Source organism: Hippoglossus hippoglossus, chromosome 16 (assembly GCF_009819705.1).
Source record: "Hippoglossus hippoglossus isolate fHipHip1 chromosome 16, fHipHip1.pri, whole genome shotgun sequence".
Taxonomy (NCBI): Eukaryota; Metazoa; Chordata; class Actinopteri; order Pleuronectiformes; family Pleuronectidae; genus Hippoglossus; species Hippoglossus hippoglossus.
In genome coordinates, this window is record NC_047166.1 from 6,600,458 (window position 1) to 6,619,662 (window position 19,205).

The 19,205-nt window shown below is 40.7% G+C and overlaps 2 protein-coding genes across 3 annotated transcripts in view; both read left to right on the top strand.

Moving 5' to 3' along the window:
- The window catches only part of fhl3a (four and a half LIM domains 3a), a 29,620-nt gene extending 23,852 nt beyond the window's left edge, over positions 1–5,768 (top strand). For both annotated transcript variants that reach the window (XM_034612245.1, XM_034612246.1), the window contains exons 3-6: positions 477–651; positions 3,529–3,698; positions 3,869–4,055; positions 4,338–5,768. In XM_034612245.1, the coding sequence (XP_034468136.1) occupies positions 477–651; positions 3,529–3,698; positions 3,869–4,055; positions 4,338–4,489 (684 nt within the window). In that variant the 3' untranslated portion in view covers positions 4,490–5,768. The remainder of the gene's footprint in view (positions 1–476; positions 652–3,528; positions 3,699–3,868; positions 4,056–4,337) is intronic.
- Positions 1–19,205, top strand: part of LOC117777400 (hemicentin-1-like) — a 1,765,934-nt gene that overhangs the window by 1,398,628 nt on the left and 348,101 nt on the right. The gene's annotated exons all lie outside the window — the stretch shown is intronic.

Here is a 19,205-nt window from a genome sequence, read left to right on the forward strand (position 1 = left end):
CACATTACACGTGTCAGGTCGACCCAGGACGGTTCCGTACTCCCTGGTTGGTTTGTTAAGTCCTTCCTGTGTTTGCTTCCTCTAGATGACTGAGGTCTGGAGCCTTAAAGGGCCACTGTTTAGGAGTTTGGGCTATTTATTGACAAAAATTATGTTTCCATTAGTGTAATATCGCCTGAAAATAAAAAATCTGTGTTTTTTCATCACTTTACAATAAGCCCTTCACACATCACTGGAATCCGAACAGGGTTTTTCATGTTGTATGTAACCTGAGGCCCCTGTAGGTTCTCCTGCACACCTTGAAGGGGACAATATGTTCAATATGTAATTCCAAGGCTACATGCCAGTAAATCCTACACACTGAAACTTCAAATGATAAATGTTTTGGAGTACACACAATTAAGGTCAGTAATGTATTTATAATTGTATGAAATAACCTCCAGTATCCTTGTTCTCTCTTTGCTTTCTGCTGCCAGGAGCTCTTCTATGAGGAGCGACATTATCACGAGCACTGCTTCCGCTGTTTCCGCTGCGACCGCTCGCTGGCGGACGAGCCCTTCACCAGCCAGGACGACGCGTTGCTCTGCAACGACTGCTACTGTAACGAGTTCTCCTCCAAGTGTGTGGCCTGCGACAAGATTGTGATGCCAGGTAGGAAGGAGACAGGGGTCATTACCTCCACACAGGTTGTCTGACTTTTAGCAGGATCATGTAAAAATGACTGAACCGATTTTCTTGAAGCTTTGTGGAAGGAGCTGAGGAAGAACCCATTCACTTGTAGAGCAGATTCAAGACAAGGCTTTAACAGGGCGTTTTTAGAAATCTTTATGAATTTCTTGGGAAATAATGTCAAGATATTTGTGAAAAAGAATCTGGTATGTGTAGCCAACAATTATCCATGAATTGGTCAAATTTTGTGCGTATGTGGATAATGATCAGGATATATATCTTATCTCCATACATGTACTATATACGTGGCCAGATATGTGCACTGCCTTCTAGTTTCATTTGTTCTGAATTACTTTTACTTTTTTTTTTTTTTCATAATTAAATGTTCTTTTGTCTACAGAATCATTTTTCAGTTGAGGTTTGAGAAGTATGGTTCTTATAAAATGGCACCAGATTAAATATGAAATTAAGTAAAACTGAGTATCTTGCACAAAAGTGCACTTGACATATACTGTATTGTGTAACTTAACTGACCCACTAAGCATCAGTCTTTTTGTCTCACATTACATTTTCCATGTACGATACAAAATAAACATTTAAGATAGAAAGGTAAATGATTTGGAAAATGATGACATGGCAAACTGCAGGAACCAGGGACAAAGGAAAAGTATAAAGTAACAGATCAAGAAGATAAAGTGAGATAAGAGGTTTTAGAAAGTAAATTGGAGGAGAAGTGAGGGAGGAAGACGAGGGTCCACGGTGGAGCAGCAGGGCTGAATGTGACAGAGTAATTTCCAATCTGCTTGACTTGTTGTCTGTAAGCCAGATCCCCAGGGCAGGCGGGCTGCCAGCACACTGGTGATAACTGGAGATAAGAAAGTCAGTTAATCCAGCGTCCATGACGTCCATCTTTATTTCTACTGTAGATGGTTGTAGTAGTAGTAGATAGAATGTTCAACAAGTGACTGGACGTGTTGATGATGTTTCTAACAGGCGATGGATGCGAAACTGGAAGAATACAAAATATCTCAGGATGAAAAAGAGTCTCCATACATGTCGAAGATGCCGTAAAAGATTAGAGAGCTGCTTGATGATAAGCGCCGATGCCGTAGTTAATATGCTGTAGACGAAAAACCTGTCCTGTCCACAGAGGAGTTTATACATCATGTCCTGCCTCCTGCCTGACCTACGAGACGCTCTCCTTCGCCTGATTGTTCCAGACACATCAGACCCCAACAACCTCCTGCTGCATTGTTCGCATGTGAAAGTCCAGAAAAAGCCCAAACCCAGATCTCAGGACATTTTGACATTGGGCCCGACAGGAATCTTATATAAATATAAACTTAGGAAGACTGAGATCCAGTTGTGCTGCATTTCTGAAGAGTAAAAACTTTCCTTGAAACATAAAAAGTTCACATCTGAATTCACCGTTATATCATTTCCATCATAGAAAACACACGCACACTTAAAGCTCGTTAAATAAGTGGGGCTGAAGGGGTTTAAGAAACTAACAGCAAAGTCATGTAAACAGATTCCTCGAAAGCCGCTTGGTTCCAAAGCTCGATCAGATAAAACTGTCGTGCACACGTTGTATTGTTGTTCAGATAATGATCATCTTCCTGTGTCACTCACTTTCTATATATAGTAGAGGAGAGTAAAATGAAAGCTGGAGAGACGTAGAGTAAATACAGCAGTGGCAGTGTACGCAGGAGTGCACGGTACAAGGACAAGTGTTTTTGCATTGGAGAACTTCCATTGTTTGCAAAGCCTGTTTTCAGTGAAGAGATTTCGTCTTGTGAAACTCCTCTTAATAACTAGAAGTAGTTTGTTTTGGAGTTCATCTTGTTCATGTTTGTTTTTATTTGCAAAAAACGCTCGTACCTAAATGCTAATCAGTCGCTATTGAGCCCCATGCATTTCCTGTGAGCTTATAACCTGGAATGTTTCTGAAGGGGATTTTTGTGTTTTTGATTAGAGACACCGCAGCACACGGCCTGGAGCGGTGAAACTTTAGCAATCTGCAGAGCGCACAAAGTACAAAATGTCAGCCCCCTCGCAAACCACTGCGTCACCATAGAATAAACCAACCAGTCAAATAAAGAACTCAACAGTGGAGGGCTAGAAGATGGATTGGTCGGGAACACGGAGGAGAAAATGGAAAAAGTACTTGTCTTGTAGGGAGAGTTTTCTGCAGTGGGAAAGAAGTTTCCGGGCCTGTGGTTCACTTCAAGAGTTTCATAGTTCAGTAAGATTCCCAGCAAAAAATATGAAAATGCATTTCACAATAAACAGTTAAATGTCTGTCATTCTGTTCGATATCAGTCCGTTCTAATTTTGTATAGATTTCTGGAGGGAATTTCTTCCAATTCTCTAGGACTCAAGTATGAACTTATTAGATTTTGGAAAGTTCTAATGTCAAGATCAATATGACTTGAGTCAGATCTTAGATATAAAAATGGACGTTGACTCCAGGTCCGAAAAGTAAAGCTCATTCAGAAGTGCCTGAAACTTGTATTCTCTCAAACGACCAGCAGGGTGAGTCGCTCATTGCTAAAAATAACACTAACGTTGATAAACATTTTTATACAGAGTTAATTTCATAAATGATTGTGTCATTCAGAGTAAAATAGATGATAAAGCACAGTAGGCATCGGGATGTGGATACAGTGTGATTGACAGCTGGCACCGTCCAGTGGGTGTAGGTGTAGGTGGGGGTGTAGTGTCCTTCAGCTCTCAGTCAGGCTCCTCCCCTTCCTCCTCCAAATATGTCGACGTTGCACAAACAAAGATGGTGGTCAAAGGTTAAGGTCACCGTGAGCTCACTAAACAACACCTGTCATCTCCCTTTCTCTCTGCCAGGCACCAGGAAGTTGGAGTACGGCGGCTCCACGTGGCACGAGGGCTGCTTCATCTGTCACAGCTGCGAACAGCCGATTGGCTCCAAGTCCTTCATCCCCGACAAGGATGAACACTACTGTGTTTCCTGCTACGAGGACAAGTTCGCTCCACGCTGCACGCGCTGTAAAAAGGTCAGTGGAGCTATCAGCTGACAGTAGAATCCCCTCAGACACATGAAACATAGTTAAAGAAACCATGAAAGAGAGACGAGTGGCGTTAACCCTGCATCTACAGGAATGTGCATGGGACTAGATTTTAGAAGTGATCGTCACGTGACCTCTGACCCGTCTCTCTTTTTCAGACCCTGGCTAAAGGGGGTGTGACTTATCGGGACGAGCCGTGGCATAAGGAGTGTTTCGTGTGCACCAGCTGTAAGACGCAGCTGGCGGGTCAACACTTCACCTCCCGAGACGACAGCCCTTACTGCCTCAAGTGCTTCGGCAGCCTGTACGCCAAGAAGTGTGAGGCCTGCAGCAAACCCATCACAGGCAAGACCACATCATGTGATTTTATATATATTAAGAACTCTGATAGATACCGTAAAGATCAGCAGCCTCATGTTGGATTCTACACTGTGGGCCTCAGTCAGAATATTCAGGATTTCATATTTGCACAGAGGAGACTTTTAAGAAGTTAAATGATGATGCACACATTTTTCCAGTTGAATTCCGGGAAACTAAAGAATATTTTCAACATATTATTAAGACTTAAACTTAACCTCACATGCCTCGGTATAGATTTTAATCTATTCCATTGTTTTTCTCTCCCAGGTTTCGGAGGAGGAAAGTACATCTCATTCGAGGATCGTCAGTGGCATCAGCCGTGTTTCTCCTGCTCCCAGTGCTCTGTGACTCTGGTGGGCGCCGGCTTCTTCCCTGACGGCGAGAGGATCCTGTGCCGCGAATGCAACACCAACCTATAGAGCAGTCACTCACAGTATACTCCCCCTTTCGTCCTCTGTCACAGCATTTCAAGAACCCCCAAGTCATTACCGAGGAAGGTAACACAGGCTAACTAATGCTGCCTCTCAGGTTGTTTTATACAAAGACGTCAGTCCCTTACCGTCCCGTCTGGATCAGAGTTTCAACCAGGAGCTAGTGTGTGAAACCCTGTGTTGGTGCTGCAGTGTTTATGCAGTGAACACCACAGATTTCCTCTTTAACCAAAAACGTCATTATTTTGTGCGACCAACTTTATGTTGTGCCTTAAAAATAACATGTCTTAAATGTTATGACTTATCAAACCAAAGAAAAATTCAAAGTGCTAGTCACTTTGCAAATAGAAACACCCAATCCCTTCATATTTTATATAAATGTTTTACCACTTCAGGTAGAGGTCAGGCTCTGAAGAGAAGACACAGAACACTGATCCAGAACCGAATTAAAACCCTAACACTCTGTATTTTCAAACTATGTTGTAGTTACTGTTTTAATGCTCTTATAACTGCAGTTTTATGCATTTTGAATGTTGCTTTTTCATCTTTTCGAGAAATGTGCGTCTGGCTTTGTGCGTCTTGAACGAGTGACTGTAGATAATGACATAGAAGGAGGTGTGACACTGTTGTTAGACCAATTTAAAAATGTGTCAGAAAGTAATAAAACAGTGAGACAGTTGTGATCAATGGAGTCATTTGCACTTTGGATTAGATTTTCTCTTGCCAACATGTTATGTGCACATAAACAACACAATTCAAGGACATGGCACGAGACACACAAAACCCCCTCTAATGTTATGTATCTGCTTGTGGAACTTTTCAATGACACTTATTTTACATAACGTTTCATCATATTTCATTTGTTGTAACAAATCTTTTTTTTTTTTTTTTATCACCTTTGCTCAAAGAGCCAGCGTTTATTACCCAAAAAGAAGCTGAAATGAAAATGCATTACGGTTGTGTATTGCAGGAGCATGCGTGTCTTCATCTGCTACAGCAATTATTGTGTTACTGTTAACACTGTTGGTGTTTTTCATTGTTAGTTTTTAACTTGTATGTATAAAAACAAAATATAAAAAAAAGTACTTATATGTCATTATTTCAGCTTTGATGCTGGTGAGTCAGAGTTGGCGAATATACATTAAAAAGATGAAAACTAAGCCATCGAGGCAAAAGCAGTATGAACCTAAACTGATAATTGAAACGACTAAATGCTACAATGGTTAGTCTTATTTGTGAAGTCTTATTAAATACATTTACAACGACTGATCTTTGCTGAGCACTTTTTTTATATTCTGTGGTTAAAGTGAAGTATCCATTACTGGTTTATGAGCTCATAGCTTTCTGTGGACTTGTGTTTACTGTCTAAACCAGAGAAAACCCATCTGGTGCGTTCAAACAGTCTTTCGAGGAAAGATCTGTGTGTGTGTGTGTGTGTGTGTGTGTGTGTGTGTGTGCATGTGTGTGCGTGTGCGTGTAGATCCAGCAGGGGAAGGGCATGAAAGTATGAGAAAGTGTTGGAGAAAGAAACCATGTAAAAGAGAGTAAAAAAGTGTGTGTCAGTGGGTTTAACATATTTTTGTACACGTGCACCAGAGGAAAAGGGAATGAGCACATATCTGTGTGTGCGTGTGTGTGTGCGTGTGTGTGTGTGTGTTTGTGTGTCTGTTTAGACAGTCGCATTATAAAAGCTTAGTTTAAGATAGGTTGTGGTTAGGCTAAGGTTTGGGTTGAGCTAGTTGTGTGTGTGTGTGTGTGTGTGTGTGTGTGTGTGTGTGTGTGTGTGTGTGTGAAGAGGGGGGGCTGAATGTGTATTCATACACTGCTGTTTATGCTGAGTCGACTGTTTGATCGCCTTGATGAAACACACACACACACACACACACACACACACGGCCAGATCCACTCTCCCGTCTGCTCTGGTGAAATGTCCTCCTCCCTGCCTCCGATTCAGATTTTTTCACCAAAAAAGGAAATGGAAAACTCGTAGCTGCATGGGGGAGGGAGGGAAGGAGGGAGGGAGGGAGGAAGGTGGGGGTTGACTGGTGGTGGAAGTGGGAGAGAGAAGAGTGTGGGAGAAAGAGCGAGAGAGAGGAGGGAGGATGTTCACATCTGGAGTTGCTCCATGGCACTTTCACTGGGGATAGGGGAGGGGGGGGGTCTCCCTTTGGATTTATAGTGAGGAGGTGACGGGGGGTGACAGCTCGCAGGACGAGTCAGAGGGAGGCAGCTCGATGGGTCTCATGCTTCACACACACACACACACACACACACACTCTGAGAGCAAGATACACTCTGACAGCTGTTACCAGTGTGTGTGTGTGGGGGGGGATGTGCTGTTTGCTGATATGAATGTTGTAGCTGCCTCTTTGTCAGGACTCCTTCTCTTCCCGTTTCTCCCTCTTTGACCCACTTCACCACCCAGTCACCCAGAAACCAGGCTGGAAGTGTGCACCCAGTAACTGAGCCGAGTTCACTCCCTCACAAACGTTTCACTGAAACCTCCACCGTGCAAAAACAAACAGTGGGCCTTGTATTTAGAGTCTGAACACGACGAGTTGCTCTGTCACGTGAGGCCGTCTGCCAGTCGTGTCATTTAGAATTTCCCCAAAAGAGAAACCCGGGTGTATAAACACACTAAACACAGCTCGGTATATTTTCTTTATTTGAAACAGTGCTGCTCTGTTGAACTTTCGTCTTTTCAGCCTGAATCACAAAGTGGGACTTTGCTGAAGGACGCTAATAATAAGACAGGTTTGTTTTCACTGCTCATAAACTACAGGACGGATCATCACGGAACTTGGTGGAAGGATGTGAATCAGGAGAGAAGCCTTCAAATTTTGGAGTGGATCTGGATCAGGGGGTGGATCCAAAATTTATTTTTTCACTTTCTTTGGCTTTGCAAGATTGGGTGTTGAAAATCAGGCATTTTTCGGGGACTGATATATAAGAAATTTGGTGTAGACTCAAATGAAAATCTGGATTCGGTGGATTTAAATATGGTTTTGGGCCTTGGCGGAGGTTATTAAATCAAAACATTTGCCATTTAGTGCTATTATGTTCCTTTACTTCACTTGTGTTCTGTTGTGTGGAGTGAATGTATATTTCCATTGTTCTTTAAACCTGTCACAGTATCTTTGGTTTAAGGTCAAGTCACGTAATTCCTCTTGAGACCATTTGTTCTCTGTGCTGGAAAAGAGAACAATCAATGCAAAGCTGTTGCTATAATAGCAAATACATATATTTCTCTTCGAGTATTGAATTACAAACAAACATTTCTCCGATCTTAACTGCAACCCTGCGTCACATTGTGCAGGAAGTAAGATTACAGCTGTCTGATGAACAGCAGCCAAGAGTTGACTCAGTATCAGAAGACGACAGAGGCTGATAGGATCATATTAAAACAGGCTCCGGTCCCAACTTTTCTTTATCACTCCAAGATCTCTGCTCTCACGCCGACACAAGTTATCACAGTTTTCAGGGAACGTTTATCCTCAGATACTAAAGTACATGAGATGTGATTAAAATGATCTTTATGTCTACGAAGTCAGTTTAACAGGCTTTGTTTTGAGTGGAAATAGTTTCATTATAAAAAAGGCTGTGTATGGATCTATCGAAGGCCATTTACTCTATAGGCTCCCATTGAAAGAGCTTGAAATATGACCTGTTGTTACCTTTAGAGGCTTTAAGGTCTAAATATTTAAAAGTGCAACGTATTTACATTATATACATCTTTCACTGTGGTTTGTATGAAATGTTATAAACTAAAGTGCAGTGGCACAGGAGGATTCGAGCAAGTAAAAAACTTTAAAAAGTTGTACATAAGAAAAAAAAAAGTTTTGATATAAACACAGTTATTTTCTGTTGAAAATAGTGCAAATAGTATAAAGAATTAATAGTATAAGTAGAGTGACCAGTGCAGTATTTTACATGAAACTGAAACTGTTTCATAAACACTTTTTCAAGCTTCTATCCTATCACCAAACACTAATCAGATTTCCTTTTTCCGTCTGCGTGAAACTGTGTGGACTCTAATTTAACTTGATGCCTGACACGATATGACAAAATAAAATCAGTTTAATTCATATCATGCAAGTTCTGATTGAATTTATTGATTAATACAAACTGAATCCATGTGTATCTGCTCAGATTTACTAGATAGACGCCAATTAGATACAGCAGCTCGGCCGGGGAGAGCAAGGTCTCAAGACTTACACAGAGGTGCAGTAGATGTCATGCACATACATCGAGTATTAATTACTCAGTGAGGTGACCAGGCTTCTCTTAGAATAGTTTCCTTTTCCCACATTAAATCCTGGGAACCTGAGAAGAGCCTTTAAAACGTGTAGGAGGCAGAATCAGAAAAAAGTGTCCAGGTGTCAAACACGTTTATTTTATTTTTTTTAAAAGTGTTCCCACATTACACAAGTAACAACAACATGTACAAATCAAAAGACACAAAATAACAGTTAAAGGACAAAAACTCATCTCAGGATAAAGCAACCAAAATTGAACATCGCTACACTCTGATCTCACTTCCCACCTGAAACTGCTTCTATAGCTCCATCCATCAGCAGGAGCCAATTATATCATCCTCTCTAGCCACGCCTCTCCTGGACACAGGCAGGTGAACGTTTTTTAATTATAATGTTATTTTAATTAACCTTTATTTTTAAGTTATCTATTAGAACCAACTTTAAAAATGTCTGCGCTGGCCCTTGTCCCCAAACATTCATGTGGCAGCTTGATTGAAACCCGATACACAAAGTAAACCAAATAATGATTTAAAAACCTGTTTAGTCATGATGGTTTGTGGAAGCAGGATTCTGTAGTTTCACGTTTTGTATCGTGGGGAGATTGGTTGTTTGCCTCGGCGAAGGTGTTTTTCAAGTCTTATTTGTCAAATGTAAGTTAACACAGGGTCAAAGGTGCTGCACGAGAAGGGACGGGTCAGCTCAATGCAATAAGAGCAGTGTCAGAAATTTAAACAACATATTTAAGTAAAGTGTTTACTCTACTATAAAGTATATACTATACACATGAGATGATGCAATTGTAAAATCAAAGTGAAAAGTGTGTGCCCATCGTATATTTGTTCTCAAAGTCCCCTTCTAGTTTTAACCTGATTTTAATGGCTATTGCATTTGAATCTGTTTGGTTTTGATCTCATTACTCTTGCATTGATCTTTATTTTCATCCTCACGCAACTTATTTATTTTATGTAAACTTGTTTGTTCAGACTCTGCATCAATGTAACTTTTGTCTTTAAATGATCTTAACTTGTATTTTTCCTGGAAATGTGCTTGTAGTTGATCATCTGTTATTGGCTCTTTCATCCGGCCCCATAACCAAGAACTAAAATTGAGTTAATGAACGAGATAATCAATGAATGAATGAATGAACCATCCTCCTGTTTTTACTTTAGCCGAAGATGGAGGCAGATATAATGAGATCAAGCTCGAGCCAGTGGCAGCTCGTGTTGCAGCAGCTTGAAGTCACGTCCTGCATGGTGTCTAGACAAGCTCGGCACAGCATGAGTCAGATGTTCATGTAGTAAACACACTCATTGGTTTCGTTTATCAGCAGTTTGCTGGGATTCAAGTCTTTATTATGTGTTAATGTCAGAACCGCTGATTCACAGGATTGTTTTTTAGTCCCGCTGACTGGAACAGTGGAAACAGACACACCTGGTAGGAACAATAACAAGTTGACTAATGACCGATGAACAAACCTGGGCTGAGTGACGTGCTGTGTTCACACTCAGGTGTGCCCTGTGTATTTCCTAAACGCTTCTGTGGACAAATTATTTTCTGCTTTTTGAGTTTTCATTATTATATATTCTTGATGTGATTTTTGAACAAGTGTCATGATTCTGCCTCGTTTAAGAGACTTTTGAGGAACTTTTGAGGTTGGACTTTTTACTTTTTATGGTCGATATGTGTGTATATATGTATAGTATATGTATTTTATATAAGAACAAGCTTGCTAATCTTTCTAACTCTCTTTTATCAGGGGTCCCATCTTCATATATCCTCTTTATCAATCCAATCACAGAGAGCGTAACTGGAAGTGTATGAGTCAACACACCTACTTATCAGCAGTGACGAAACATAATAACTTTATTTGTAAAGAACACAGTAACAAAGTGCTTCACATCAAACAATATGAAATTCTCAAACAACCGGGTGAAGAAAAACAAAAAAGACAAATAGCTGTTGAGGGCAGCCAGGTCTCAACTTTCACACCAGACTCAACACTGGCTTTCTGTGAGTTGATGTTTAATTTATGTGGGAATCAAACTTGTGGTCATTGTGTACTGTTCTTGCTGTGTAGGGATCACCGTCGACACTTAGGTCAAATCTTTGTCAGAATATATTTGGTCTTGTCTGTAGTTTGAGAGAAAAAAACGAGACCTGCTACAAGTTTTGACAGAAAAATTGCTTTTGGTAATTTTCCACAGTGGAACATAAAGCTGCCGCAGAAAGAAAAATACAATCAGCCATACATTTCCATGGTTTTTCATCGTGCTCCCCCCCCCCCCCCCGGGCCTGTCTCATTTCTCCGTTTAGTGTCCATTGACAAAGTGCACTGGTCCACCGCAGTCCAGGCCGTAGACTGTAACCTCAGCAGACGTGGGTTAACCCCAGAAAATGAGAGATTACACTCGCGTCGGTAATTCAGCTAAGATCTGTGATTATTTCAAATTCAATTTCAAATTTTATTTGTCACGTACACATCAGCTATATCCTAAACAACGTGTAGTGAAATGCCACACCTGTGTGTTTACAGCTGGTGGACGGAGTGATGCCCAGTCAGTGATATTAAGCTACAAGACATGTTAGTTAAAATACAAATTTGAAATGTATTTTCAGAAAATACGGTTAAAAAATGGCTACAAACACCACTAGAAACAAGAGCCACAAGGCTTCCGGTTCTTAAATCCGGTCCCTCGTCTAGAGATTCTGCAAATTCAGTCAGAATCTATTTCTAAATAAATTCTTTTGATATTTTGCAATTGAATTTGACACAGAAATTAAAGGTCTGTAAAAGATGAATCACCACGACTTTGGTGAACCTGAGTTTCCCTTTATCTTCCTCTTCTCTAATTCCTTCACTAAAAACCACAAAGTCTACCACAAGGTTTTAAAGTGTAATTTCTTGGCAATCTATCCAGCAGTTGTTGACAGACAGATGTTACCATAGATACTGATCCTTGATGACAAGTAATGAAGTTGGTTAACTTGGTGCAGTGGATAAACTGTCGTCTCACAGCTCAAGGGTTCTGGGTTTGAACTCGATGTCTGGCTGAGGCCTTGCGGTGAAGAGTGTTTATCTCGGTGGGTTTTCTCCAGGTACACCGGCTTCGTCCATCAGTCCAAAGACATGGACCTCGGGTTAATTGAAGACTCTAAATTGACCTCAGACGTTGTTTGTCTTTGTGTGTTGGCCCTGCGACGCCCCAGCACAGTCCAGCCTGTACCCAGCCTCTCACACACTGTCAGTGTCACCATCTAGTGTCCGAGGTTAACAAATAGGATGTTTCCTTCAGCAGTAATAGATAAACAAGATCAACCTTTCATTCAATCTCTGTCCATTCAATTACCTCTGTAGTTACGTCTGAAGCACCACGACAGAACTCGGGACTTGTAGATTTCCCTTGAGGGTTAGGGACGGAGGATGTGGCACCTTGGTGAACCCTATGAGACAAACTTGAGTTGTGAATATGGGCTATAGACAACATGCGTCTGTGTCCCAAGCTGACACTCCTCGCGGAGCTGGTGCTTGTTGGCGTGGTTTGGCGTCGGCTCCTGTGGCCTGGCCCGAGCTCTCGTCCTCTCCGCTCGCTCCAGTCTGAGGTCATGAGTTGCGCTCGCTTGTGGGAAGCTCTTGTACTGTCTTGTAATGAGTCGTCTCAGCAGGAAAACAAGGGCCTTGTTTTTCCACAGTTCAGGGTTGGATGCTTCCAAACCTTCAGTTTTGACCTCCGCTAAGATCCCTCCTGTCTTAAGAATGATTGGTAACTGGGAATCTGACACTTTGATAATGTTCCTTCAGTGTAAAAACAAGTAGAGGACGGACCACTCGACACCGTAATGATCAGTGGATGTTCTTTCTATAATCAGCTCGTGTGCACTTCACACCCAAACTGCGATTTCTCACATTCTACAACACAAAATGTTTTATTTTTTTCACCAACTGTTTGTTTGTTCTGCTGCTATTTATTATTTATTCCCCCCTCGCTCACTTGTAAGTGTTTGATGTGGTGTTGGAACAGAATCAGTCTGTTGATGTGGGAGTGTAAGAATGTGATAAATTCTTTATTCAGACTTAAACATCCTCGGGACACAGGAGGTTATTACTCGCTATTGTCAGCAACTACAGTATAGTGGCTGTGGTTTTGAGCCTCTACCTCTCTTGGTATTCGGTGAAAAACCATAAAGAATATAAAGCTGTAGCGTTTGTAGGAAAAAGGAAACGCTGCGTCCTAGCATCTGAAGAAGAGTATTTTGTGTCAGCTCAGTATTTTCTTGGCCGACATCATTGTTCTTGTTTTTTTTGGCAGAACTTGAGAACAGTGAGACGGAGCTTTTCCCTGAGTTCACTTGAGTTCCTTATGACAACTGTTCACAGTTGTAAAGAAATGACACAACATAGTGAGCCTTTATGTTTTTGTGATGTAGTTTTTGCCCTTTATTTGAGATTCAGTGGTTCAAGCATCAACTTGTCAGTAGATGTAAAGAAGTTTTAATTTTTAAACCGCATTAAGTATCTGTTTCGATAAGTAACTGGAATTCAGATGGAAAGTGAGCATGGTTCACTATTCATTAAAAGTACAATCACTAAGTAACTGTACTTCAGTACATTTTTTTATCTGTACTTTGGTTAAGTAGATTTATTTACAGGTACTTTTACTCTACTACAAATACAAGCAAATATCTCTAACTTTGACATATATATTTTTTAATAGCATTGCGTTACGTGTTCACATTGTTTTCATATTTTTAAACTTACTTTTACTAAAATAGAAAAATCAGCTAGTTTTACTGAGTCCATTTGTTTCTATTCATTTGTACTTTTACTGGAGTAAGATGTTGAGTACTTCCAGTGATCGTTGGGAAAGTAACAAGCAGTGAGGATAATGACAGACGGATCAAATGAGCCGGAGCTGTTGACGCAGGAAGTGAAAGACTCTTTGATTACTCTTCTGCTTCACTTGGGTCGAAGGTTGACAGGAAAAACAAACATCATCTGTTGGCTTGTGTTTGAATCTGTGCGGGTTGAAGAGACGGAGGTGGATTGAGGATAAACTTTGTCGAACATACATTTGATTTATTATTCAGAGGACGTCTGATTAATGTTCGTACACTTTGCGTTACTGTCCAATCTCGGAAGAGTCGGGTATAAATCCTGTTACAGTACAGTGCTACTGTTGGCTGCTGCTCTATGGGAGCAGTTGTTTGAAGATGAGAGGTCTGGAATGTTAAATGTTTGAGGAGTGGATTGACCAAGATGGACTGTAATTCAAAACATCTAAAAGATTTAGTGATGGTGGGGGGCGAGGAAGGTGAAGGAGGGATCTGATTCATGTCTCAGGTTAAAAAAGAACTGGTGTGAAGGAATGAGAGAGAAATGTGAGAACATAAATCCTTCATATCTAGAGATCATGGAAGACTTTATTCAAACAGCTGATGAATGAGACTTCAAGAGGCCGTTTCATCAAAGCTATAAATGCTGTGTGATACATGTTTATCCCGAGATTAAATCATTTAATATCTTTCTGTATTAACGTCATAATGTCGACTGTTTTCATACATTTCAAACGTCTGCTTGACACAAAATTGTTTTGCACCAAGGAGCTGTAGAGGAAATGTGTTGACCCAAGTATGATGGTCTTCTCTCAGGATACATCCGCACTAGTCTGGAGATTTGGTTAGATTTAGTCACTCTGGGGCTGCGTTTTAGTCTGGATGGGCAGAAAGGGAAATGTTAGGAGAAGATGACGTCACAACTGGGTCTTTTCCATCTTGACGTGGCCTTCACCGATTCATCAGGCTCTTATCACAACCCTCTTCCGGAAAAGAAAACAACCGACACCAACAGCGGGTGCCATTGTAGAACGCAAGATAATCAAATACAAGCGTCGCTGACACCGTTTCTCTTACTTTTCATGAAAACAGAACCGGAGACACTTGTGTGGACAGAGATCGTTTTAGTTTTGAAAAAGGGGAAATGTAAGGCCTCATCCTGTTGGAACTTGGTGGGTGGAGTTGGTCGTACTTTATAAAACCTGGAGACCTTCTGCCAGTCTCCCTCTCACCTATGGCTTCCACAGTGTTTGGTTTTGGTTTTAATTAGATTCAGTTCCTTAAACTTATTTTTTAGTGAAATCTCATGTGTGGTCTTTCCTTCTTCGTCCAGACTTGAGCTGTTGTGACACAAGTTTATGGCCAGATAATAAAAGTCACTTGTCAGACGTTCAGGAAGGACGTCAGGAGAAGCTAATTGTGTCTGAGCGATGGAACAAACAAGTCGTCATAACAGCTTCTTGTGACTGAGTTTTGTTTGTGTCTATTTCTGCCTGATGTCCTGAAAAGAAAGAGGAAATAAAATAAAAGATTCTTTGCAAAATATATAAACTGAGATTTATCCTAAAGGTCACATGATTGAAATGACTCGTCCTTAAATGTGACACTTCTTCAACACAGTCATGCAAACAACAAAGATTGTGATAGATTGAAGTCATTGATTCCTCTCTTGTGTTTCTCTCTTTTCTTTGCTCTTTGATTCTGCGGTTTCTTTTTCCTCGTCCAAAAACTTTCCAAACTCTTTTGACAAGTCGCTGGAAAAGAAAAGAAACTATTTAGTACTTGTTTTGATTCTCAAATTGCCCATGACCCTAACTATGATTTCATGAATAATGCAGCAAACCGAGTCTCAGTCTCAGATGATGATGCCAGAGACGTTATGAGGGACTTTATAATTTCTTTCCACATATTAAACCCTGACCAATTCACAAAACATGTTAATGGCCCCCTCTTGTGGTAAGTTGTTGTCATTGCAATTTTACACACTATACAGTAAGCTCATCATAACGTGCAAAATATTTTATATTCTTCACATGAAATCTGTCTCATCGTTGTCTGTCCACACCACTTGTCCTCAGTCCTCAGTCCAAACAACACTGAGACAACTCTGCTTCTTTAAAAGTCTCAACAGGTCAGATCCAAAGACACAAAGAAAAAAAAAAGATTGTTTTGATTCAATTCTGTTAAATTATATTTCTATACTTATATTATATTCTTTGTGCTATGCATAGCTTTAACAATGTGATTGTAATGAGGCTGGTTTGACATCATTTCCTGGTTTCTTCTACAAAAAGGTTGGACCTATTGTCACAGGCATAAATTAGTGCATGTAAATAATCATGTAACAAACTGTTTGATGATTACAAAATTTAAATGTTCACTTTTTTGCTCTTTTTCTCTTGATTCAGTCTTCATTCATTCCATTTCCTTAATTTATCATTTCATGTACAATATCACTTACATTATTCAAATATACAGTATCGTATTAATATCATGTGCAATACTAAATTATGTGAAATACTTTCTCCTCATTTGTCATTTCCAATACAAGTCTGATTTTTTTATCTTAAACCTTTCTAATCTTATCGGATCATATTTTAAACATGTAACGTCGATTATAGCTTTCCTTCATTGTGATACTGAAAATCTCCAAAAGAGGGCAGTACACGTCAATTCAATACTTTACATGTGTCTCTTAATCTGAACTTGTCCTCCTTGTCCAAGTCTTTTCTTAACCTAAGATACATTCGGGTAAAGTTAATAGACACTAATGTTTGCTGCTGATGCATGACCCTGGTTTTCCACTCGCTTACATAGATCATTCATCCAGAGAATCCAAAAGGCCTCCTGATCTGTAAACCTTGATTCTACATTCAAGTGAATTATATTCTTTTAACTAGGCCATCGCCAGATGTAGATTTGTCTTTTCCTTGACAAAGAGTGTTGGCTTCCTCATAATATGAAATAGCTGTTATTTTGATTTAGCTGCTTGGCCTTCACAGATATCTGTTGCTGATCAAACACGTCGGTGCTGTCAGCGTTGATGTACAATTCCCTGGAATATTTCAGAATTGAAGAGGACACATTCTCTTTGTCCATCTCCAGATTCAGCCTTTCAGATGTCGAGCCATGAAGAGTTGTGAAGCTTTAGAAATGGAAATGATCCTGGATTAGTGGGGCTGTTGAACTTTAAAGAGCTGGAGGCCAGTGGGGGGGCAGAGGGGGCAGTGGATGCCGCTGGCAGTCGCTGGTGAGTCAGTCGGAGGCTCCAGCGGCCTCATGTTACCCCAGACCTCTTATTCACCCAGACGATGGCAGAATATCTTGGAGCGATGTCTCTAAGAATTATGTCAGTGATGCTGTGCGTTGCAATGGAAGTTGGAAAAACACGGCAAAGGAAATGTTGTTCCAATTTAATGGTGGTTTCACACTCGTACTGTGTGAGACTTCAATCTGAAGAGAAACAAGAGTATGAGTATTCACTAAGATTTTGACATATCCACTAGTTTCCTCATACACGTCAATGGAGCTGAATCAAATCTCTAAAATGTTCCTCACAGTACTAAACATTATATCAGTCGTACATCAATATGCCCCTGCTACTTTAAATAACTCATTGTTGAGGACAATACCAGTGTTTTCTGTTTAAAAGGAAATTGTTCAATATGGAAACAGTACGATGACGTGTGAGGGGTTTCCTCTAGAAGTGTTTTCTTGGAAATAATACTGCAGCTGATGTTTTGAAGTGTACTTTGTTCAGAAAAACTCTATTAAATGTGTTTTTCATCACAACAGCACATTTTACTCATTAAAAGTACCAACCAGTACACAACGGAACAGAAGTGCATTCTCAAACCTAGAAGTGCTAATAGTGACAAATGGGATGATGGCTGCTGGTTGTTTTTTGTGTTTTTGTGACTTTCTTTTCTATGCAGCATTTCCTGTAGTCCTTCTCTTGGTAGATAATAAAATCAACCTTGACACTTGATTATCTCACCTCAAATTATTTATTTTCCAATAAGCGTTGGACCTTCAGCTCCCATGAAGACACCTGATTCAGCTTTATTCCCGCATGAAGACTGGGAGGCTCAGATGAGAAGTGAGTCATTCTGACAGTGACGTCAGGTTCACTCTCAGAGCTTCGGTTTAGTGGTGGTACCCTTTTTGTTTACACTTGGACCAGGGATTGTGTGTTTAAGTCAGGCATGGACATGGGTGTTCCCTCTTGATGTGATGCTCTCCCTGGGGCCCCGGCCCTGAGGCCAAACTAAAGTCATGAAATCATCCAGTGTTGAGCATCTTGGCATCTCGGGCACCCATATACCCGAGGATTTACCATTGGTTTCTCTAGGAAAACACAGGCGTGGGGAAGAAGACGTGAAAAAAAGAGGGAGTGGGAGGTGAGGGAGAGCTCCGTCCAATGGAGCCAGGGTAAGAATTTATGGTCAGGAAGAGCGATGAATGTGTAATTTACGGTGCATACTCTACCATTCCCCCTGCCCTCCCCTTCGGTAATGAGAAACAGCTGTTTTGTTGTGGGGCCAGGACATGGTATACCCCCTCCCTTCTGGCTATGACACACCATTAGTTTTTATTTCTGTCTCTGCTTTTACGACCCCTGCCCAGGCGCCAGCATTTGGCCAGTGATCGGGACCATGACACCATCTAAGCTCGTCCACCTCCCAAGATGGCCTCCTAGCCTTGGAGAGGGCCGTACCAAACCGTCACTACCGAAGTAGACGGCCTCACACTCCCGGCAGAATATTTAGAGGTTTTGATTAAATCCTTAAAGGCATGCCTGCTGTGGAAAACAATTAGTTAGCTTTAATTGACCATGATTGACTGTCCTTCACATCTATTTCAAGTAAATTATGATCCTGCTCAAGCAAAGAGGAACGAACACTGATGACAACTTAACCTCCTTGAACAAAATCAGTGTATGAATAATGTTTCATCTGCTTCATCTGAACTTTATTTAGGCTTTCACAGAATAAGCTATACATGATGATACTAATAACTTTTGCGTCCGAACATATTCAGTATCACGATCCGTAGTATGAATGAATAACTGTAGCAAGTAACTTCTCCTGAAACTATCGAGTGGAAAGCAAACAGACCCATGGAAAAACATTCTAGACATAAAAAGAAAAGAAATCTCTGTAACTGCATTTTATGAAGCTTTTGGATTATAAATGTGTAAAAAATGCTTTGATTGTTCTGAAACTTGAGCAGTAGGAAACCTTATAGTTGTGCAAAATCTTCCGACCCTGTTGCAAACATACATGATTACTGAGCAGCGGATGATTTGATGGCTTATAAAACAATCGGTGGCTTGTACGTTACTGCATATTCGATATATCGCCGTGCATTTACATTGTCTCCCTCTCGCTATGCACACCCTATTGCTTCGATCTGTGAGAACAAGGTTCACACACAGACGTAAACACACATGAACGACAAGAAACTTGATTCCGTGCAGAAATGCATTCAAAGTACTCAAACGACCAGACTTTAGGTAGACACACACACACACACACACACACACACACACACACACACACACACACACACTTACTTGCCTGCACAATGGCACACTCATGCAACCTTGTACCATGCAA